This window comes from Cucurbita moschata, unplaced genomic scaffold (assembly GCF_002738365.1).
Source record: "Cucurbita moschata cultivar Rifu unplaced genomic scaffold, Cmos_1.0 Cmo_Scf00001, whole genome shotgun sequence".
Lineage (NCBI taxonomy): Eukaryota > Viridiplantae > Streptophyta > Magnoliopsida > Cucurbitales > Cucurbitaceae > Cucurbita > Cucurbita moschata.
Genome location: NW_019268517.1, coordinates 7,217,949 through 7,241,308, shown reverse-complemented (window position 1 = coordinate 7,241,308; position 23,360 = coordinate 7,217,949). Strand labels below are relative to the sequence as shown.

General features: G+C 38.9%; 4 protein-coding genes across 8 annotated transcripts; 2 read left to right on the top strand and 2 right to left on the bottom strand.

The window, feature by feature from the left end:
• The first annotated feature begins 182 nt into the window (after positions 1–182).
• Positions 183–4,226, top strand: LOC111448229 (methylsterol monooxygenase 1-1-like). The gene is made up of 5 exons (XM_023087706.1): positions 183–741; positions 844–1,166; positions 3,526–3,673; positions 3,772–3,804; positions 3,930–4,226. The coding sequence occupies exons 1-5, from the start codon at positions 412–414 to the stop codon at positions 3,996–3,998; spliced, it is 903 nt and encodes a 300-aa protein (XP_022943474.1). The 5' UTR covers positions 183–411; the 3' UTR covers positions 3,999–4,226.
• Positions 4,227–7,384: 3,158 nt separating this feature from the next.
• On the bottom strand, positions 7,385–8,951 carry LOC111448164 (IRK-interacting protein-like). Its single transcript, XM_023087616.1, has 2 exons — positions 8,850–8,951; positions 7,385–8,727 (listed from the first exon to the last, which is right to left on the bottom strand). Exons 1-2 carry the CDS (start codon positions 8,910–8,912, stop codon positions 7,423–7,425), a joined length of 1,368 nt encoding a protein of 455 aa, XP_022943384.1. The 5' UTR covers positions 8,913–8,951; the 3' UTR covers positions 7,385–7,422.
• Positions 8,952–13,071: 4,120 nt separating this feature from the next.
• LOC111448181 lies at positions 13,072–15,661 on the bottom strand. 5 transcript variants are annotated; one of them, XM_023087653.1, is made up of 7 exons: positions 15,500–15,661; positions 14,689–15,084; positions 14,411–14,580; positions 14,250–14,330; positions 14,083–14,158; positions 13,904–13,993; positions 13,072–13,468 (listed from the first exon to the last, which is right to left on the bottom strand). In XM_023087653.1, exons 2-7 carry the CDS (start codon positions 15,059–15,061, stop codon positions 13,296–13,298), a joined length of 963 nt encoding a protein of 320 aa, XP_022943421.1. In that variant the 5' UTR covers positions 15,062–15,084; positions 15,500–15,661; the 3' UTR covers positions 13,072–13,295. The 5 variants fall into 5 exon arrangements, with proteins under 5 accessions (XP_022943421.1, XP_022943429.1, XP_022943437.1 ...); XM_023087661.1 differs by having other exon boundaries at positions 13,072–13,465; positions 15,538–15,661; XM_023087669.1 differs by having other exon boundaries at positions 13,931–13,993; positions 15,538–15,661.
• A 2,875-nt stretch (positions 15,662–18,536) lies between these two features.
• On the top strand, positions 18,537–20,064 carry LOC111453333. The gene is made up of 3 exons (XM_023094429.1): positions 18,537–18,614; positions 19,370–19,964; positions 20,056–20,064. Exons 1-3 carry the CDS (start codon positions 18,559–18,561, stop codon positions 20,062–20,064), a joined length of 660 nt encoding a protein of 219 aa, XP_022950197.1. The 5' UTR covers positions 18,537–18,558.
• The last annotated feature ends 3,296 nt before the right edge of the window (positions 20,065–23,360 follow it).

The window sequence follows — 23,360 nt, the reverse complement described above, 5'->3', positions numbered from 1 at the left end:
GACCTCTTGACACATTCATACTCAAACGTAGTAATTGGCATCCCACTTCTAGCGATGGGCACACTAAATTTTAGGTTGTTCTTCGTGTTCTTAAAATTATTGAGCTAATATCATTGGAATTTTTAAATGTATAACAATTTAACCATTTATAAACCATTAGAATTTGTATGAAGAAGAAAAATATTAGGAAGAGGAGTGATAGTGAGAGTGAGAGTTTGTAGAGGCATGTGAAAAAGCTTTGGAAGGCGTGGCCATGGTGGATACCATTTATAACCAAACATTCCATCTCTCTACCATTTCATGTTCTTCCTCTTCTTCTTTTCAAAATTCCCGCATTAATTTAACTCCCTCTCTCTCTTCTTCCTCTTCTCTCTCACCCCTTTTCGCCGCTTCGGTGGATTCCTCCACCCAATGTTGCCTTTTCACTCCCTCTCCGCCGCCCAGGCCGCCCTCGGCCGGAATCTCACCTCCTTCGAAACCCTCTGGTTTAATTACTCCCATGACAAATCCAGTTACTTCCTCTATTGCCACAACATTCTCTTCCTCTTCTTGATTTTCTCTCTTATTCCTCTTCCCCTCATCTTCCTCGAGCTCTTCCATGTCTCTGGGATTCATAAATACAAAATTCAGCCCAAAGTTCGATTACCCTCCGCCGAGATCTTCCGCTGCTATAAGGATGTCATGCGTATGTTCTTCCTTGTTGTTGGCCCTCTTCAGCTCGTTTCATACCCTTCCATTAATGTAAATCCTGGGTTTCGATTTTGCGATTTCCCCCACTTTTTATTTTATTTTATTTGAGATTTTGATTGACGATGATTGTTCTTCTTTGTTTTGGATCATTAGATGATTGGGATCAGGACGGGCTTGCCATTGCCTTCTGGATGGGAAATCGTTTCCCAGTTGGTAGTTTATTTCATGGTGGAGGATTATACCAATTATTGGGTTCATAGATTCCTCCATTGCGAATGGGGGTATGAGAAAATCCATCGAGTTCATCATGAATACACTGCTCCAATTGGATTTGCTGCTCCTTATGCTCATTGGGCTGAGGTTTTGATCCTTGGAATTCCCTCTTTTCTTGGTCCGGCTATGGTTCCTGGTCATATGATCACCTTCTGGTTATGGATTGCTTTAAGGCAGATTGAAGCAATTGAAACGCATAGTGGGTATGAATGCTAAACCTACTATCTCTCTGTTCTGCTTTTATTCGACTGCGACAGAATGATGCCGCCTTTAAATTTTCTGCATTCTTTTATCTCTTTGCCAATGCCCCTTTGTGTTAAAGTACTTTTAATCTCAAGGATCTTGGATGATGAACATGCCTTTTGTTGACTAGGACTGGAATCTGCTCTATTGCTTTCTTCTTTTTTTAAATCTTCCTTGCCCTTTTTCTTATTATATATATTTATCTATAGATATAGGTATATGTTTATCCTATCATTACTGCATGAACTTATTGCATACTGAATCATTGCTCCTACTGACTTGATATAATGACAGTTTGAAGTTGTTGAGATACATTGAAAAGATTAAATTGCCGTTCTTTGAATTTTCTAGTTTCAACTTTCTTAGCTTTCACATGGGAAAGGCCAAGCCACCGCCGCTAGTAGATATTGTCTTTTTTGAGCTTTCCCTCATGGTTTTTCTACACCCTTTATAAAGGTGTTTTGTTCTCCTCTCAACGACCCTAAAGATGTGGGATCTCACACTGAGATTCCTTACTTGTCCTCTGATGTGGGATCTCACACTGAGATTCCTTACTTAGCCTAAGAGGACTCATAAATCTTCTATGAGAATCCCAGCCTATGAAGCTTGATTCTTATTTACTAAACTAATAAGGACCCACTACCTCTTTATGCTTTAAGGTTATGGGCATGGAGTATAGATGTTAGAGAAGAATGAAGTTAGTGTATGAGGAAAGGAAAAACAAAAAGTGGTTTTATGAGTGTAATTGCATATAGGGTAGGTAATTACAATGAAATGAAGGGAGGAATGCTGCAAGGATATCGTCGAGCAAAGATCATGAACAAGATCATAATTGATCCTTATTGGTTCAAACATTCTTTGCTTTAAGGGAACTTTTAGCTCACACCCATTCTTAATCCTCCTGATCTCACACTCCATTGTGGTTGTTTGTGAAGCTTCAGGTTTACCCCTTGTGGAAGTGTGTTCTTCAAACTTAATGTTAAAATTTTGTAGCCTTGGGATTGTTGGGAAAAAGGAGGAAAAGGAACAAGGAGCTGATTTGTAGAAAGACATCTCTAGAGAACTGCATCTGGCACAATGGAATAGCTTATTCCTTATCGAGCCTGACACGTGTGCCAACAAGGACACTGAGACATCAAGGGGGTGGATTCTGAGATCCCACATCGGTTGGAGAGAAGAACGAAACATTCCTTATAAGGGTGTGAAAATCTCTCTCTAGGAGACGTGTTTTAAAACCGTGAGGCTGACAATGATATGTAACAGGCCAAAACGGACAATATTGGCTAGTGATGAGTTTGGATTTAAGCGAAGCTCGGTTTTTCATGTTGACTGTCCTCGTTTTGAAACTGTTAGTAAATTTAGAGAAGCGAAGGGAAAGAAAAGTAAATTGACATTTGAAAGGGGCCAAGCTTACTCAAATAAGAATCCTTTGATTTGACCTCCAAATTGTTCAGTCGGGATAGAAATGAAAAGTAATTGATGCTAAGGCTTATGGCTGGGAATAAATACGGTGTCAGATAATCATTTTCTTTGGTCATGTAGGACATAGCTTCCCTCTTGGTGGGTTTCCTGTGGCTCAACATTCCCCAACCCTTTGGCTGAACATGAATAGCTTTATGTACTAATATTTCATATTTTCTGGAGTGTCTTTCTTTTGTCTCTTTCATACAAAGACTGAGATAACTAGATGTTCATAGCTTTCTTCCGTGCCATGTTTTCTATAGACATGATAGAGAGGAGTGGTAAGCTGATATTTAGTGTAAAAGCATATGGGAATGTCACTATTTCTATCTCTACCACGTCCATGAAAACATACGACAAGAGAACACTAACATTCAATAACATGAACATAGATGTAACGGCCCAAGTCTACTGCTAGTAGATATTGTCCACTTCGGCCCATTACTTATCGTCGTTAGCTTCATAGTTTTAAAACACGTCTTCTAGGGAGAGGTTACCGCAACCTTATAAGGAAATCTCACAATCCACTCCCTTTGGGGTCAGTGTCCTCAATGGCACTCCGACCGGTGTTTAGCTTTGATACCATTTATAACAGTCAAAGTCCACCACTAGAATTTTGAGATCTTACATTCGTTGAAGAGGGGAACAAAACATTACTTCGAAAGGTGTAGAATTGTGAGATTTCCTTGTGTGGAAACCTCTCCTTAGAAGATGCATTTTAAATCCCGAAAAAGGGAGCTCAAGAGGGAAATATGAAATAATATGAATGAAGTGCTGTTTCTTTTCCTTCGGATTGTGCTTTTATAATGAGGGTAGAGATTATCCCTGGTTTCATTAATTGAATATTATTATATTCAGGTATGATTTCCCCTGGAGTGTAACCAAACTCATACCATTTTACGGTGGTGCGGACCATCATGATTACCATCACTATGTCGGAGGACAAAGCCATAGCAACTTTGCTTCAGTATTTACCTACTGTGATTATATTTACGGAACTGACAAGGTAGTTATGCAATGCTGCTCTTCTTATAATTTTACCTCCCACTTGTTCTTCCAGTTAAATCATCCTCATAAAAGTTACTCATTTGTTTACTTCCTCAGGGATACCGCTACCAAAAGAAGATCCTTAAGAAGGTAAGCCTTTTCTTAAGGATCATATATGTTACTGCTACTGTTTTTCTCATGTTCCTGATCGATATAACGTCTACTATGCGGTCGGTGATTCGTGCGTTCTAATTGTTTTTTGTTCATGTTATCAGTTGAAGGAGGAAGCGAAGATCAGTGAAGCATCATACTACAGCACAGCCCAAGATGTTAAATCAGACTAGACAATGAAAAGGGATTCATATGTTGAAAGACGGGTTTTTCGGGTTGGTATGGATGTTACGTAATCTCTGATTTGAAGATGACTTAATCGGGATCCATATGATCGTTGTCGAGGTAGTTAGGGAAGGGACTGGGATGGGATGGGAATTAGCTAGGGGTGTGTGTGGTTTAACCTTGTTGTGCAGACAATACTCTTAATATAAATATGTATTTTGCTTGTGAAACTTGTTATTGTTAGATATCGATTTTGTTTTGATGGGGTGTTCGTAAAATTTACCGGTTTCAAAATTTGAAAACTTTCTAATAAAAGAAATCTAAAAATTAAAAATAAATAAATACAACTATACAACTATAAAGACGCTGTGATGTCTCGTATTAGTTAGAGAGGAGAACAAAACACTCTTTATAGGGGTGTGGAAACCTTTCCCTAACGGACGAGTTTTAAAGCCTCGAAGGGAAGTCCGAAAGGGAAAGTCTAAAGAGAACAATATCTGCTAGCGGTGGGCTTGGGCTTGGGCCGTTACAAATTATATTAGAGCCAGACACCGGACGATATGCCAGCCTTCTCGCTATTCTCTGAAGGAAGGTAGACGCGAGGTGGTGTGTCAATAAGGACGCTGGCCCCGAAGGGAGTGGATTGTGATGTCCTAGTTGGGGAGGAGAAAACACTTTTTATAAGAGTGAAAACCTGGGCCCTGAAGGGGGTGGATTGTGACCCGAAATGGGTGGACTGTGATGTCTCAATTGGGGAGGAGAAAACACCTTTTTGTTTTCTAAGAGTGAAAACCTAGTCCTGAAGAGGGTGGATTGTGATTGGAGAGGAGAAAACACCTTTTGTAAGAGTGAAAACCTGGCCGAGTGGATTGTGATGTCGCACATTGGTTGAGGAGAAGAACAAAACACTCTTTATAAGGGTGTGGAAACCTTCCCCTAAGCATAGAGTTGTTTTAAAGCCTTGAGGGGAAGACCGAAAGGAAAAGCCCAAAGAGAACAATATCTGGGAAAGCCCAAAAAGGACAATATACGTTAGTAGTGGGCTTGGGCTTGGGCCATTACATTAGATGTCATGGTCATGCTTATTCAAGACGTGTTACTTATGACTGTATGCTCGTTCCAACTTCCTTTACTTGCTTTTATGTTAGCTAGTTCATTATTGTTTAAGTTATGACAATTCAGGGGTGTATGACCGATCCCCAAAAATCATGTGTACATCTGCCAAGACTAAAATACTTTAAAATGTACTAGTATAAGGGATGTTACTAGTTTATTTTTTCCTACCCGAGTTATATGCCATCAAAGTTATGGTCAAAAAAATATTTGTTTACTAGCAAATAACATATATTAGGTCCCACAATTAAATCACGAGTTCAATGATATGATGCACAATTAAATCACTAGCTGTCTATCTTTTCCTACTCGGGTTTTCATATATTTCACGATTTTAACGTTTTTTTGAAATGTGATTCATAATCATGGTCTTTCCATCGTACTTTTTAAATACTTCTAGTTCAGAGTGTCTTGTATAACATATACATAATCATTCAATTCATTAATATGTTATTTTAATTCATATAGTACGTGTTATTTGTGCATTAAACATTCGTCCAATCTAGTCTTTAGGCATTTCAACGGTATGTCCACTTACTTTGATAGACTTTATTTGATAATTATATATTTTTGTGAGGTAACCGAAGCTTAAGTCAACCTTAACAAAGTCTAATTTCATCTACGTCCTTCGAAAAAAAAAACGATCTTAAAGCTCATTCATAAAACTACAACTATTAAATTTTCCTAAAATCATCTATAAACAATGAGAAACACTCCTCCTAACTCGCTCATTGTTGGACTTTTTCTTCTTCACCAGTAAACTCGAGGTTTTGCACCTCTTCTTCCAATGAAGGTCGATGACGAGGATCTGACTATGAATGTGCGACGACAAACCTTTTTCAATGGTAGATGACGAAAGTGAATCTCGAAAGGAGCTAAATTTTCCACTTTTGCTAACATTTTTATTTTAGTTTTGTTAGGTCTCTAAGGCATCTCGAGCACTTTTTCTTCTACCTTTTTTTGAAATTTATCCTCTAAAATTCTCAATAAAATTTCGAAAATTTTATAAATAAAGCAAGAAGTTAAAAAAATTTCATAGTTGATGGACTAGAATGTTACGGTTCACAATACATAAAATTGAAGTGGTAACAGGGATCGGTAGATATTTGTCTCTTCTAGTTCTTCTTTTGAGTGAACAATAATGGATGGTTCTTTAAGCCCGAAAGCTGTAAAAGGCTAAAAGAACGTTAGATTTGACTTAAAAAAGAGAACTTTTATTCATAAAGGCGCTTCTTTTCATCCTCTATCTTTAATGCTATAACTTCGAACCAACGGATCAAAAAAGTTTTTCAATGTTTTAAGTGCTCAAAAACGCTATACATCATGTACTAATTAACAAAGTGCACAATATAAAGATATTCTACGACTTTATCATTACCTTCAAATAGCTATTTGAAAATAAAATTGTTTTAAAAATATTTCATGACTGAGAAGCAATTATCAAGTTCGAATTTATTAAAAGTAACGTAAAGATACTATAAAATAATTGATAACGATGAAATCTTAAGTGAACAACGAATTCAAAGTCTTTGTGTTAACTTAAATGTCGGAGTTGGTGTGTCAAGCACCACTCTAATGTGTAGTTTTTCTTCTTTTACAAGTCATGTTCTTCTCCGGGGCTATCATGTGAAGGTTAGTAGTATTTTTTATTCATATTTTGACAACTAGCTAACAGCATTGTGGGGAGGAAAAAATTTGCTAACGAAGGCTGCAAATCATATTCAAGGATGAACAACAATAGAAAATCAAGATTCGAAAACTAAAAAGAAGTCACTTTGCACTCGGTGGTTGACACGACCATGCTACCTTAGCTGCAAGGCAACTTGAACTAGAAAATTTGTATGTCATAGTAATAAAAAACGAGGTCGACCGATACCTCGGCCGACCTGAAGAGCTAGAGGTTGTTCAAACTATCGTATCTACAAGATACTTAAACTAGAAGGGCCACATGATCCGAGTAATCAAGAAGGAGATCATCTCCGCAACCCATTCGAGCAACTCGAAGTCAATTGAAGTATGACTAGCAAAATTACTCCGCACATTGGTAATTTGATAATTATGGTGGATAGTTATAATAAAGATTATGAAATAGAATATATAATTATTGAGATAATATATTATAAATAAAATTAAAAGTATTAATATTATGTAAAACTAAGAAACTACTAATTAATTTTTTATGAGATTAGAAAATCTAAATTGAAGATTCTAATTATTAAACTATAGAAGAAAATGAAATTAAAAATTAAATAAAAGTAGAGAGAAAAATGAAAAAAAAAAATTAGAAAAATTAGAAAATAAATAATTTCATTTTGAAGACTAATTATCAAGATTAGCGTGGTACCTACACAGAACCTTACACTTAATCAAATTATCAAACACATAAAATCCCGGCGACACCATGATTCTCACCGTCGCCGGAGCTACTTCTCTGGTTTTATCTCCGGCGATGTCCTCCATGTAAACGCTGTCGAATTTCACGCCGGTCTCCACTCTGAAGATAGGCAAGCTCGGATGAACGGCGGTAGCGATAAGATGAACAAGCCAAACGCTCTTCGCCGCCGCGAAGAACGCCTGTAGCAGCGGCTCCGGCCAGGCTCTGTTCCACTCGAGTATTGCCACAATGTCGCTCATCTTTCGATCGCAGAATCTACTGAACTCCTCACTGAAATGCCTCGTTCCTTTGCTCAGAACCTCCTCCCAACTCAGCCGGTGGAGCTGATTGAACGACGCGATGTTCGATTCAGTCCGATTCGAAGGGTTTAGAATCTGATTCGGTGAGTTCTTCTGAAACCCTATCGATTCAAAGTCCTCGAAGAATGCTCTGTTTAAAATCGCTTCGAGATGGAACAAAAGTGAGGTTCTAGGGCTTTTCGATTTGAGGAGAATTTGGATCCTCTCGTAGGTTTTTCCTCCGACGTGACGGAGTTGCATTGCCAGTGATCGACTTAACTGCCGCATTGACGATCGCGATTCGGAAACTGACGATAAGAAATTCGTAATTAGTTTATCTGGAATCGGATCGCTGTTTGTTGAAAATTCTTGTTTAGGTGTTCGCGGATTTGAAGCGCATTCATCGAGTCCGGATCTCAAGGTATGGCAATAAATTTCGAGTTTATTGAGTTTCTTCTCCAATTCCGCCATGGAATTTTTCAACCTCGAAGCTTCAAGAATCGCTTCATCTCTTCTCCTCGTCGCATGAATCAGTCTATGCGAAATTTCCCCTAACGCAATCTTCCACTGCTCTTCTCTCGCCGCCCAATCCGTTTCTTCCTTCATAGATTTAGGGCTTTTTCTTGTCAACGATGTCACAATCGATTTCAACATTCCACTAGGGCTCGCCATTGAGAAAATTTGTTTGGCGACACCATTGCTATCCAACGGAACCACAGAGAACTTTTCTCGAACATGTGGCCGGCACTTGGTACACAACACCGAACCACCGCCGTTGACGGAAGCCGCCAACTCCTGCCGTTTCTTGGTGCTGCGTTTGGGAAGAATCCCGTCGCCACCACAGCCACCGAGAGAATAGTGGTGGAGCGGCGTCTGGGAGGCCGGACGACTTCTTGGAGTGGCTCTGTTGAACTCATCTTCTTCCTCTGTTCTCTCACTGTTGTGAGTGATCTGCAAAACAAACAGAGAAACAAAAACCACAGAGATTATCACTCAATTTGGTTTGTTATCCTCAAAGATTTGAAGAAGAAATGAAAATGAATTTAAGGTTAAATCGAAACAGAGAGATTTACAGAGGAGAGAGCTGAAGACCGGCAATGGTGGAGAGGTGAGGGAGAAGGAGCGATATTTTTCATTTTTTTTTTCTTTTTATTTTTCTGAACTTGGGTCTTATATACATCTAGAGTTCGAATCTGTTTATTGTAATTTTTTTTTCATTATTTTAGACATTTTTTCTTACTCTTAATATTATATATTCAATAAAATGGGGAAACGTCCATAACCCATAAAATAAAATAAAAATTTGTGAATTTTCATATTTATAATAAATGAAAAAAAAATTCCAAAATTTTTAAATGTTTAATTTTTGTTAATTTTAGAGTTATGTTTAAAATATGTAATAGATTTCTAAATTTAACAAGTTTATGAATTTTTTATTGAAAAAATATTTCATTAAATTGAAAATTAAAAGTTAAATATATTTTATAAAAATGAATGAAGTCAATAAAGTGAATAAAGTAGTAATCTAAGTATTATTTAACATAAGAAAATAACCAAAATGATTATTATATTGAAAATTTAAGAGTCTTCTCAAAAAGTTCAAAATGAAATTATATTTTAGTCTTTAAAAAAAAAGCAATTGAATTATTTATTATTTGTGTTCCCTTTTATACTTATATTCTCTTTTTTATGAGTATATTCACTCTTTTATAACATAAAAAGAAAAGTATATTCTGTATTTTGTTAATGGTAAAAATTATTTTAAAATATAATTTAGAATTTAAGGATGTAATTAATTTTTTAAATAAAGAGACTAAATAAACACAATTTAAAGAATATGTAATTTAATTTGTTTTATTTATTTAAAAATTTTAATAATTAATTAGAAATTAAATGGGATTAAAAAAGAAAAAGTTGAATTAAGATTGGAAGATTGGTCAAAAGAAAGAAGGTTTTGGAGATTCGCTTTAATTTATTTTTTATGCAATTTATTTTTGTCTTTTTTGGTTTAGGGTTTTGAATTTATTCAAATATGTTTATAATTGCATTTTGACTTCTTCATTTTCAGCTCCTTCTCACTTTATTTTTAGTCAATTTTGTTATGGTCAAGGTCTTAGCTACCATCATGATTTCCGTTTGAAATTTTATTATACTGTGAAAGTTCGTATTAATTTGATGAAATTGAAACTTTACCGTAAAATATAGTTCATATATCAAATTTATGAATAAGCATCCGCTCAAGAAAATAAATAATTGTTCTCTAGAAGAGATGTTTTGTGAGATTCCACGTTGATTGTAGGTGGGAACCGAGTACCAACGAGGATGTAGGGCACCGAAGAGGTGGATTATGGGATCCCACATCGGTTGGAGAGGGTGTAGAAACCTCTCCCTCGAACACAAGTTTTAAAAACCTTGAAGGAAATTCTGAAGGAGAAAGTCCAAAGAGAACAATATCTACTAGTAATGGACTTAAACCGTTACATGTTCAACCAAAACAACATAATCTACCGAATCTAAATTGTAAATTTTAGGTCGTGTTGGATTTTTGGAGAACTGAACAATCCTTAATTCTAAGATTGTTATGAAGGCTATTTTACATTTGTAATCGATGATAGTGATGTGTTGTGACTCGTGAATTATGATTATCTATGAAATAAAATAAAATAACAAAAAAAAATGGGTGAAAAGATAATTTTACTGAATTTTAGTAACATAAATTTAAAAAAATATATTTAGAAGCGAAATGGAGTTAAAAATATATTCATAAATGGTTGAGTATGTGGAACATTGTGTTTTGTGGCCAATATTTATGACTTTGATAGCAACTCACCCACCCTATTTATTTCTCATACATATATGTCTCAATCTCTCTCCTCCATCGACACCATTCAAAAAGACAACGACGATCCTCAGCAGTTATCCCCTCGAACAAAGTATATTATGGAATTATCGTGAGATCTTCTCCTTCTCTATTGCTCTCGAATAGTCTAGCATGACATGTGAAGATAATAAATGAGACAATGAGATGGTGAGGGAGAAGAAGAGCGACCATAAATGCAAATACAAGAAATGATTGTGATGTTAGGAGGGGGTAATTTCAAATTTTGACCCCAAAAGTTTCGGTTTTGGAGAAATGACCCTTTTTTTTTGGAATGTCGATGATATGACTGTTTATAACCTTAAAAATAAACGTTCGAACTTATGATCAATTGAAAGGTTGTAACTCTTATGTTCATCTATCTACTAATTAATTGTAACTTAAAACCTTAAAAATAATACTATGTAATTGAATAAATTTAAACATGGAATTTTGGTACGACGTCTTTCGGACATGATTAAGACACTTTATTTCGACTATATCTCATTTCATATATTACGATATTAAGTACTCTATATTATGGGAGTCTAAATTTTTCATATATGCATCCATATCCATCCTCAGCCACGTTCTTCCCATATAATATAGGCTAAGGAATTTCATCGACATCCACATCCACATCCACATCCACGTCCTTCTCATATAATGAAGAGAAATGCATTCTCTCCACATCTTTTCCATATATTCTCTCCACGTTAACATATTCTAGTGAGCCACCGTCAGTTATTCTAATGTTTAATAATGTGGTGGCATATAATTGAGGAGACGATGTGGACCATGTGTGGTATCATTTTGTAAGACTGATTTTCTGCCACTTCCGTTATTGTTGCAGGATTGGCCGTTGGAGTTTCTTCTATTGGACTTGAGGTTAGTCAAGGTACTGCTGCGGGCCAAGTCGGAGTTCATGATTGAGGTGAAAGAGATAATGAGTCGGATGAATATGACAATGGAGTACTTGAAAGGGTCGAACAAGAGAAAAACAACAAGGAAATAATGGCCCCGAACATGTGCATAACACTAAGGTTCCTTCTACACTAATGAATGTAACAAATCATGCGTTAGGAAATTTAACACCAATTCTTGTTGTCGCAAATCTTATTCATTAATTCAATCATCATGTCAGGTACTAATTCAATCATTATGTCGGGTAAGTATTAAGTCTCGACTTCTCAAATTTTGCCCGATTTTTAGAACTTTATTTTGTTTTTATCTTTTTGGATTGTTTTGGAGTTATTTCTTACGTAATTAAGATTAGTATAGCTATTGTTTTGACAAGTTAAGAATATTTATAGTGGTTTAGGATTGATTTAGGCGAATTAGGTGAAATTAACTCCATGAGGAAAAGTTAGGCTATGTCAAACAAAATTAGACTACGACCAATTAAAGAAAAATTTGGGATATCGACATAGAAACTCTAAGTGAGCTTACCATCAGCACGCCTGCGAAGTAGGTTGGATGACTTGATTGATGCAAGAACAACAGTAACTCATGACTCTACTTATGTCATGATAAGTATGAAAGTATTATATGTATCATCTTATTGAATCGTGATTTTTAGTACAAAACCTCATGCATGTTGCTTGTCATATGAGCATGGATCATTTATCTAATATGTTAGATGCAAACATGTACCTCATGTTATTATTATGCTCCTTTCTTTTTCATTGATATGCGCATGTGCATGAATTGTGTGTAAATAAGTACTATGCATATAACTCTATTCCAAAAAGAAAGTGGAGCTCAAAGCCACGAAAGTTAGGTCTTATCAATTATGATATTTTTAGATAATCATCATATATTTAACATTTTTGAGGTAAAAGACAAAATCTCCATCATATATTTAACATTTTTAAGGTAAAAGACAAAATCTCCATGGATGGAGGTTTTAGGCAGTTTACGTCCCTCATTCTATGAGAAAGAAATGAAACCGAGAAACGAGAATGCACTAACCGAATAAGAAGTCGAACAGGAAGAAACGAGATGAGGAGAGGGAAGCAACAAGTTAAGAGGAAAGTGTTGGATGAAGAAAGTCCTACCGGCTAATTTAGGAAGTGAAGGAATACATTTCCATTGGTACGAGGCCTTTTGCAGAAGTCAAAGCAAAGTCAAGAGAGTTTATGCCCGGAAGTTTGGGATTTCAATTTCAGACCCACCTCGAATTTAAGAAAAATTCAAAGGGGTTAAAAAATATACTATTTTTTGAAAGAGAATCTTTTTTTTCCAAAAAGAAAACATTGGAAGGCTATTTCTCAAAACTAGTCGAATGGAGGAGTGGACTTTTGTGCCCTGCAAACTGCGAAGGCCATTTGGTATTACCGCTGACCAATGGCATCTAAAATTGTCTTTTTTTTGTCCTTTATTAACATTCACGTGTACTTTGTATCTTCCTTGCTTCATTTCCCTTTCAAATAACCGACTTTCACTACAATTTAATATACATTTTGAATTTGGTGGCTGTGAAGAATTCGCACTGAATACAAACAGTATCATCTTCATTCAATTTCTAAGAATGCCATTTTTCTAACACAACTACTCAGTTTCATCAAACTGCAATATGAGAAACTATTAGTAAAATGGATTCAACAAAAGATGCAGCAAAGACCACCTTCCATATCAGGCCTGAACTTTCGATTCCACAAGTTTAGGCACTCATGTGCCTTGCATCTTTCCTGCTTCTGTTCACTTGCTGCGCGCGGGAGGATCTCGGGTTACTGCTGCCTTCCCCGGCCGTCCTTCCAGCCACTTGAGGGTGCTGAGCGGAGAGAACTGCCAACCCACCTTGGTTAGTTTGGCCATTTAGACCCATGCCACCTGCTGTCCGACGGGAAATGAAGTTAGCAGACACTTCATAGTATCCATAAAATTTTAGTAGTAGCAATCTGGAGTTAGATAGTAATAGTTTTGAACATTAGCTTCTTAAGAATTCCCTAGACTAAACTTTAAACAAATTATCCAAGTGATAATTTGGTCGCTAACGCGAGTTCTAGTGTAACACCCTATGCCCATTATTAGCAAATATTGTCCTCTTTGAGCTTTCCCTCACAGTTTTAAAATGCATCAACGAGAGAGAGGTTTCCATGTTTCGTTCCCCTCTCCAACTGAGGTGCGATCTCACATTTAGTATTCAAGTTTCCAAAATAGAAATAAAGGTGGGTCTGTGGGAGGGGGCAGACAAAAGAATCAGATCATAGAAGTAAAGTTTAATTAAATAGTAAAGTAAAAATAATAAAGAATGATTATAATAATTACCAATATTATCAAAGCCATTTGAACAACCAGGCCAGCTAGGCAAACTTCTTGAATTCCTTGCCCAAGCATTTTCAAAACTTTCAAGCTCATCTGCATATTTACAACAAAAATGTTTGACATTGTAGGCATCCAGCTTACAGGCAAACACAAAAAACAGTTCGGTATGAATAGTTACATACCTCCATTAAGATTATGCAAAGTTTGCATGGTATCCACCTTACCATCAGGATTTAGTTTCCTTGTAAATGAATGGCCCTAAAAGGAATATCAAACAAGATTTTCAACATGGATACAACTACAGAAAGGCATTATGAATCTCAAGGGATCAAATTTTCTTTGTCCATACCTTATAATGAAGTCCTCTTGAAACTTTATGGGTTGCTTGTCTGGTTGCGGTATCAGCTTCCTTGCTTTCTTCGAAAACCACCTATTTACAGAAGATAGATAAATGAGGGAAGAAGTCAATTTAAGAGAATCAACTCCTTGGTGGCATTTAAGTTCACTTACACCATCACTTCCAGCCCTCCTCGTTCTTGATGAAGTATAATATGTCCCATTCGAACTTCCATAAGTTACAGAGGAGCTCTGAAATGTGAAGCTATTAGCTTGAGGTCGAACATGCCTCTGATTTGGTCTACTATGATGATCCACGAGCTGGAAATGTTGGTTCCCCTTCTCTGAAACAACAAAGAAGGAAACACCCTTTGATATTGCAACACAGATTGCACTGAATATGCATAAAAGCAAGAATACAAACATAACATTGCGGACAAGTTGATTCTCACCTTCATCATCAGGGCCTTCATCAAGAGGCTCTTTGGAAGAACTCTTTGTATTTTTACTTTCTTTTTCTGCTTCTTTTTCATCATCTGAATTTATTTCCTCAATAATTAGACCCCTTGGTCTTTTAGCCTCAGGGGGCTGATGATCAAGGAATCCAGACGCATGCATGTTAGCAAAAGGAATTCCAGAACCAACAAAGAAGCTTGATTCGAACATGCTTCCAAATGGACTCCTGAAGAAAGGATCATCAAATGGATCCCTTCCACCAAAAAAATCAGAAATTAAGCTTCTTTGACCCGGAAAGCCTCCAAACCCAGCAAAGGGATCGTCAAAATCAAAAAAAGCATCCCCACCACCTCTGCTCCTTCTATGCATCGTTACAGTTCAAAAAATATGCTCTGGAAAAAAGACAAGACACGTCAATGAAAAACATATGCCAACAAATAACATTCAGTATGATCCGCTTGATCACGTAAACTGAAACTTCATAATCAAAACTATTTCATGATTTTCACGAATCGAACATCAACAGAAAAAGAATACAAAAATCACCAAAGATAATATCAAGAACAGTAATGCAAGAAGCCAGAAATCCTATAATTAAAGATTCAAAATAACAAAGAAATTAAAAAATCCACCATTTACATAACATGCAACCAAACTAGCATGAGCAATGCCACATAAAAAATTAAAAAAAAAAACGACTGCATAACACAGTAATATAAAAAAGTACTCGTACTCCAAGAAACAAAGTCCAAAAAAAGTACAACGAACAAATAAACATCATCTAAATTCTTGAAATATAACACAAACCCTAGCTCATCCGTTCCTGTTAGAGAGAGAAGCTGTACCTTAAGCGAACAAGATAGGGAGAAATTCGCCAGAATCACTATCGTTTCAAAAGAAATTTCAGAATTGGGAAAGAAGGGGAATTCCGAATTGCGAATCTACTATCGTTTCAAAAATTTCAGAATTGGGAAAGAAGGGGAATTCCGAATTTCACCAACTAAAAAAACACAGAAGAAAGGCGTGGGACGTTAGTCCTTGAAATAGAAGCTTCCAGACATGTAATGCGTGTACACGTGCCAAGTACTGGTTGGTATATAGCAAAACCAGAATAATTGGTTGGTTAGTTTGGGCCTAGTCTATGAATATAATGAAAGCCCAACACTTTAATTTGGATAAAATATAATGCCCTTTTTTAATTAAACGGATTTTTTTTATTACTTTTATAATATTAATATTTATTTTTAATATTTCTAATTTTGAAGACATTTTGTTGGGTCAATATTATGATAAAAATGTTAGGGTAAAAAATAAATAATGGGGAATTTAAATAAGATAAGAAAAAAATAAATAAAATAATGCCGGGGCTACGAACAACATGAATGCATGTACCTAACTTCAATTTCATGGTCGTCAGTGAGTCGTCATTATTCGGATAGAGATAACTTATTACAGTAAAAATAAGAGAAACATGTAGTTTGAGTATTTCAAACAATACTTAGTAATTAACTCCCCTTCTAGGTCTGAAAATATAATCACATGCAATCATGTTTGTAACCTACCATTTAATAAAAACATCATAATATGGTATTGTCTCTACTTCCGGTCTGGACAGAACTGGATGTGTAATACTTCTCTACACATGACCCACCTATGCACACATGGACTCTCAGACGAGCTCGTATAAGTAGCCCTAAACCTAGCCTTTAACTAACGTACACTCAGTTGATATACCACGGAAGGAAGGGAGTGCACATAGTGTCATGATGTACATATTAATTTATGATAACATTATAATGTACACACTCGTACTAATCATAGCTAGAAAATATCTCGATACACATAAATTAATAATAGGCATGAAATCTCCATAATTTAAAATCATGTCATGTATTTATAATACAAGTTATAACATTATTCATTTCACACCTAACTTAATCATTTCCTATCATATTGTAATTCAGTGCATAATATGTCATAACACCTTCTATAAAGTAGCATAATTTCATATGACGTAACGTGTCAACAAAATATTTCATAACATAATATATCTCATAATTATAATATAACACATCGAATTTCATACCATAATATACACTTATCATACCAATAACATAATAAACAAGTATGTATTTATCTTACGTTTTTAGTTTATAATTCAATGTACACCTACTTGTAAAAATTATTTTTAAAAGGATATATATATAAATTGCTAAAAAAAAATTGGTATATTTTTGGAATAATGAGTGTTTAATATTATTTAAGAAAATATCATTTAATTTATTAATTTTCAATTATATTTAGGAAGAAAATATCATTTAATTTATTAATTTTCAATTATATTTAGGAAGAAAAGATAATTCAATTATAATATATTTGAATTTACAAATAGTTTTGATAAAAATGGAATAACAGAGATGAAAGGAGGATTTAAAATTTGAGATTCGGTTTATGAAAAGGATTCAATCTTTTGAATTGAATTTCTTTTTTATCTTCTCCATTGAAATCAGTATAAATAATCACAATTGGAAACTTTTTCCTCTCAATAATCAACCATGTCTTTCCCAGATTCAGTCACATTCCGCTGCAATCTCCACAGCTACCATGGTCCCGATCAGCTTCTCCAAATTCGAATAAGTCATTCAAGCCGTCTGTTTATCGGATCGCCGTTCCCTGGACATCCTTTCAATATCGTCTATGAAACTCTCACTACTATAACGGTGGATGCTCAGTTCTCCCTTCCTTTGCGGGAGCTCGAAGATCCGTTGTTCTGCCGAGCTTACATCGAAGAATTTCTAAGTTCTTACAACCTTGATGCCACAATCAACAACGCCATTGCTCAGAGGATTGCCTCTTTCGTCATTCAAATGGCGTGCGGAAACTACGAGATGACGTTCTACATCGTTGCGGAAATCGATTACATCCAGATGTTTTGGTTGGACCAGAGTGCGATTGCAGCAGAGGAGGAGGAGGAGGAAGAAGAAGAAGAGGATGAGGAGGAGGAGGAGGAGGAGGAGGAAGAAGAAGAAGAGGATGAGGAGGAGGAGGAGGAGGTGATTTTTGACAACTTTTCGGAGAGGAGAGGGGTGTCACGGTCATGCTTGTCCAGGGCATGTTGCCCATGGCCGCATGCCCATGACAAGCCAAACCCTTGTCATGTCTTTTCATTCTAGTGTTTTTCCTTTTGTAATTCTAAAGCGTATGACACCTCAAAAATATCATGTCTACGCCTGCCAGAACTAAAATGGCCCAGAATGTACTATAGGGGGATATGACTAGTCGTCAACTTCTCCCTACCCAAGGTTATATATGCTAAGCCGTTGTTATCTTTCTCTTGCTTGCTTATATAACGTCTCTTTCTAAAAATCTCTCTTTCTCAAATCTCTCTCTCGTTTTCTAAAACCTTCTTTTAAAACCGAGGCTAGAGGCTTGACCGTACGTCGCTTGGCCGTAGTCTCGTTTTCTAAAACCTTCTTTTAAAACCGAGGCTAGAGGCTTGACCGTACGTCGCTTGGCCGTAGGCTCGTTTTCTAAAACCTTCTTTTAAAACCGAGGCTAGAGGCTTGACCGTACGTCGCTTGGCCGTAGGCGACGCAAGAACAAATAGGCTTTAAAACCGAGGCTAGAGGCTTGACCGTACGTCGCTTGGCCGTAGGCGACGCAAGAACAAATAGGCTCAACTCACTTGTTGCGAGGCTTGACCGTACGTCGCTTGGCCGTAGGCGACGCAAGAACAAATAGGCTCAACTCACTTGTTGCTGGAAAGTGAGTGCCGCACAATCGCTAGTCCGCTGCCTTCGAAAGTGCGATTGTGTCAAGTGGTATCAGAGCTTTGTTAGCTCCGTAACGTCATATAGACTGAGATCATGTCGACGACAAAGTCGACACCCAAAGCACAAGCCGACCGGCTTACGCTAATAGANACAGGGTTAGGAAGATAGGAAGACCTGTACGGACGATTCGTGAATTCCTTGTCAAATGGAAGAATCTCCCTACAGAGGAAACAAGCTGGGAACGCGCCGAAGATCTGAACTCCGCCACCACCCACATCACAAGGTATGAAAGTAGTCGGTTGACAGGGACGTCAACCAATTAGGTGGGGGTGGATGTCACGGTCATGCTTGTCCAGGGCATGTTGCCCATGGCCGCATGCCCATGACAAGCCAAACCCTTGTCATGTCTTTTCATTCTAGTGTTTTTCCTTTTGTAATTCTAAAGCGTATGACACCTCAAAAATATCATGTCTACGCCTGCCAGAACTAAAATGGCCCAGAATGTACTATAGGGGGATATGACTAGTCGTCAACTTCTCCCTACCCAAGGTTATATATGCTAAGCCGTTGTTATCTTTCTCTTGCTTGCTTATATAACGTCTCTTTCTAAAAATCTCTCTTTCTCAAATCTCTCTCTCCTCGTTTTCTAAAACCTTCTTTTAAAACCGAGGCTAGAGGCTTGACCGTACGTCGCTTGGCCGTAGGCGACGCAAGAACAAATAGGCTCAACTCACTTGTTGCTGGAAAGTGAGTGCCGCACAATCGCTAGTCCGCTGCCTTCGAAAGCGCGATTGTGTCAAGTGGTATCAGAGCTTTGTTAGCTCCGTAACGTCATATAGACTGAGATCATGTCGACGACAAAGTCGACACCCAAAGCACAAGCCGACCGGCTTACGCTAATAGAGGAGGAAATGCTGTTCCTCAAAGAAGTCCCTGACACCCTCCGTTTCCTGGAAACACGGGTGACCGAACTGAGTGAGAAAGTCGTCCAAGTCGACGCAATGGGCAACCGCCTGGATGGGTTGCCAATCGCAGAACTATTGTTTCGAGTGACCTCGCTCGAAGAAAGAGTTGCTCCTACGAGCAGCCCAAAACCGTCTGATAGTCCGGATAGCTCTGTCGCACACAAAGAGGGACGTGGCGAAGAGTTCGACGTACTACAAAACACAATGATGAGTTTGTTCAATGGATTGGCTGATGAATTCAGATCAACAGTCGACGACCTCCAAGAAAGGATGGCCGCCATGAGCACTCGAATTGAAATTACCATGAAAGCCGTGGAAGGTGTCGCGGCTGGACAAACCAATACAGGATCCAACAAACTAAGGTTCCCAGACCCTAGAGCCTTCAAAGGGAATCAGGACGCCAAAGAGTTAGAGAACTTCATCTTTGACGTCGAACAGTACTTCAAAGCCACGACGGCTTGTACCGACGACAAGAAGGTGACTGTAGCCGCGATGTATCTCGTAGACGACGTCAAACTGTGGTGGCGTACGAAGGTGCAAGACATCGAGGATGGATTGTGCACCATCGACTCATGGGAGGACCTCAAGAGAGAGTTGAGGGAACAATTCCTCCCCGAAAATGCAGGGCATATAGCAATGGAGAAAATAGTAGCCCTGAAACACACTGGAAACATACGAGACTACGTCAGACAGTTCTCAACCCTGATGCTGGATATCAGGGGCACAGCAGAGAAGGACAAGGTGTTCTTCTTTATAAATGGTCTACAGCCGTGGGCCAAAACAAAGATACATGAGAACAGGGTCCAAACCCTAGCTGCCGCAATGGCCTGTGCCGAGAGACTCGTAGACTGTGGGAACGAGGCAGGATCCCAAAGAAGAGCGACACCAGCCCCAAACAATGGGGGCAAACCATACAGACCACCAGGCCAGCGAAATGGAAGTCCCAACAGACCGAATGGATGGACGGATAGACCTCCTCAGAACAATCAAGCGGGGACTTCTCGAGGGCATTACCATCAAAAGAACCACCCGACGACACCTTTGCAATGCATGCTGTGTAAAGGCCCCCACAAAGTATCATACTGTCCTCATCGGGCCTCTCTCACTGCACTTCAAGTGTCCATTCAAGAGAGCAATGAAGCAAGGGTCGAGACTTTGCTAGACAAGAAGGAAGATCACGACAACCCCCGAATGGGCGCACTCAAATTCTTGTCAGCCCTCCAACGGAAAGTCGAACCGAAGGAGGTACTAGAAAAAGGGCTCATGTTCGTAGATGCCACAATAAACTCTCAACCGAGCAAGAGCACTCTGATAGACTCTGGAGCAACCCACAACTTCATTGCCGATCAAGAAGCCAAAAGATTGGGACTCACCATAGGAAAAGACCCGAGGAAAATGAAAGCTGTCAATTCCGAGGCCTTGCCTATTGTGGGAGTTTCCAAGAGAGTCCCCTTCAAAATAGGGGATTGGACTGGAGAGCTAGACCTTGTCGTGGTTCGCATGGATGACTTCGACGTGGTACTTGGGATGGAGTTCCTCCTAGAACACAAGGTCATCCCAATGCCATTAGCAAAATGCCTGGTGATCACCGATCGTAATCCCACAGTAATACCTGCAAGCATCAAGCAACCAGGTAATCTTCGAATGATCTCGGCCATACAACTGAAAAGGGGACTCGCACGAGAGGAACCTACATTTATGGCCATACCACTGATAGAAGAAGCAACCACCGAAGAGACTGTCCCAGAGGAAATCAAGGAAGTACTATACAGCTACACCGACATCATGCCAGAGAGTCTACCACAAACACTACCACCTCGTCGAGGCATTGACCACGAAATCGAACTCCTTCCCGGAGTTAAGCCGCCAGCAAAGAACGCATACCGGATGGCTCCGCCCGAGCTAGCCGAATTGAGGAAACAACTAGATGAGTTGTTGAAGGCGGGATTCATTCGCCCGGCAAAGGCCCCTTATGGAGCCCCCGTACTATTCCAGAAGAAGAAAGATGGGACGTTGCGTCTATGCATAGACTATAGAGCCTTAAACAAGGTGACAGTACGCAACAAATATCCTCTGCCGATAATATCCGACTTGTTCGACCAACTTCACGGGGCCAAGTACTTCACGAAGTTGGACTTACGATCAGGATATTATCAAGTACGGATTGCCGAAGGGGACGAACCCAAGACGACGTGCGTAACAAGATATGGGGCCTTTGAATTCCTAGTAATGCCCTTTGGCTTGACAAACGCCCCAGCTACGTTCTGCACGTTGATGAACCAGGTCTTCTACGAATACCTGGATCAGTTCGTCATAGTATACCTCGACGACATTGTTGTTTACAGCACAACCCTCGAGGAACACAAAGTGCATTTGAAGTTAGTGTTTGACAAGCTCCGGCAGAACCAGCTGTATGTGAAGAAGGAGAAATGTGCATTCGCACAAACATGCATCAACTTCCTTGGACACGTCGTCAGATGTGGACAAATCAGTATGGATAGCGACAAGATAAAAGCTATCCAAGAATGGAAGGTTCCTACTTCCGTATCTGAATTGCGGTCCTTCTTAGGACTAGCCAACTATTATAGGCGGTTCGTCGAAGGGTTTTCACGACGAGCCGCCCCATTGACAGAGCTGTTGAAGAAAGACCACCCGTGGTTGTGGTCGAATGATGGTCAAATGGCCTTTGAAAATCTGAAAACAACCATGACGAGGGGTCCTGTCCTCGGGTTGGTAGATGTCACAAAGCCATTTGAAGTAGAAACCGATGCTTCCGACTTTGCTCTCGGTGGAGTCCTCATTCAAGAAGGCCACCCCATCGCTTACGAAAGTCGAAAGCTCAACGATGCTGAACGAAGATACACTGTCTCCGAGAAAGAAATGCTGGCTGTAGTCCATTGCCTTCGAGTCTGGAGACAGTATCTCTTAGGATCACAGTTCGTAGTGAAGACGGATAACAGTGCCACTTGCCACTTCTTTGATCAACCAAAATTAACAGCAAAACAAGCCCGGTGGCAGGAGTCGTTGGCCGAATTCGACTTCAAGTTCGAACACAAAGCAGGGAAGAGTAATCAAGCAGCCGACGCGTTGAGTCGGAAGGGCGAACATGCGGCCCTGTGCATGTTAGCCCACATTCACTCAAGTAAGATCGATGGATCGATGCGCGACATCATCAAAGAACATTTACACAAAGACCCATCGGCCAAAGCTGTTGTCGAACTAGCTAAGGCTGGAAAGACACGGCAGTTTTGGGTTGAGGGGGACCTCCTGATAACCAAAGGAAACAGGTTGTACGTCCCAAGAACGGGGGAACTGCGGAAGAAACTCATTCAGGAATGTCACGATACCTTGTGGGCCGGACATCCTGGGTGGCAAAGAACATACGCCCTAATAAAGAAGGGGTACTTCTGGCCAAACATGCGAGACGACATCATGCAATACACCAAGACGTGCCTCATCTGCCAACAGGATAAGGTCGAGAAAGCCAAAGTCTCTGGACTCTTGGAACCTCTACCTGTGCCAACAAGACCCTGGGAAAGTGTATCTCTGGACTTCATAACACACCTCCCAAAGGTCGGGGAATATGACGCCATCTTGGTCATTGTAGACCGATTCTCCAAATATGCGACATTCATCCCCACTCCCAAATTATGCTCGGCGGAACTCACAGCCCAACTGTTTTTCAAACACGTTGTAAAGTTATGGGGCATTCCGTCGAGCATCATCAGTGATAGGGATGGCAGATTCATTGGGACGTTCTGGACTGAGTTATTCGCTTTCTTGGGAACAACCTTGAACATCTCCTCGAGTTATCACCCTCAAACCGATGGACAGACAGAACGGTTCAATTGCTTGCTCGAAGAATACTTACGTCACTTCGTCGACGCTCGCCAAAAGAACTGGATACAATTGCTAGATGTCGCCCAATTT

Coding starts and splice junctions, on each gene's coding strand:
- LOC111448229 (XM_023087706.1), top strand. CDS start 412: ATGTTGCCTTTTCACTCCCTCTCCGCCGCCCAGGCCGCCCTCGGCCGG. Junction 742..843: donor TTTCATACCCTTCCATTAAT/GTAAATCCTGGG, acceptor TTGGATCATTAG/ATGATTGGGATCAGGACGGG. Junction 3,805..3,929: donor AAAAGAAGATCCTTAAGAAG/GTAAGCCTTTTC, acceptor TCATGTTATCAG/TTGAAGGAGGAAGCGAAGAT.
- LOC111448181 (XM_023087653.1), bottom strand. CDS start 15,061: ATGCATAGAAGGAGCAGAGGTGGTGGGGATGCTTTTTTTGATTTTGAC. Junction 14,581..14,688: donor TGAAGGCCCTGATGATGAAG/GTGAGAATCAAC, acceptor TTGTTGTTTCAG/AGAAGGGGAACCAACATTTC. Junction 14,331..14,410: donor GGAGGGCTGGAAGTGATGGT/GTAAGTGAACTT, acceptor TTCTGTAAATAG/GTGGTTTTCGAAGAAAGCAA.
- LOC111453333 (XM_023094429.1), top strand. CDS start 18,559: ATGTCGACGACAAAGTCGACACCCAAAGCACAAGCCGACCGGCTTACG.
- LOC111448164 (XM_023087616.1), bottom strand. CDS start 8,912: ATGAAAAATATCGCTCCTTCTCCCTCACCTCTCCACCATTGCCGGTCT. Junction 8,728..8,849: donor GGTCTTCAGCTCTCTCCTCT/GTAAATCTCTCT, acceptor TTTGTTTTGCAG/ATCACTCACAACAGTGAGAG.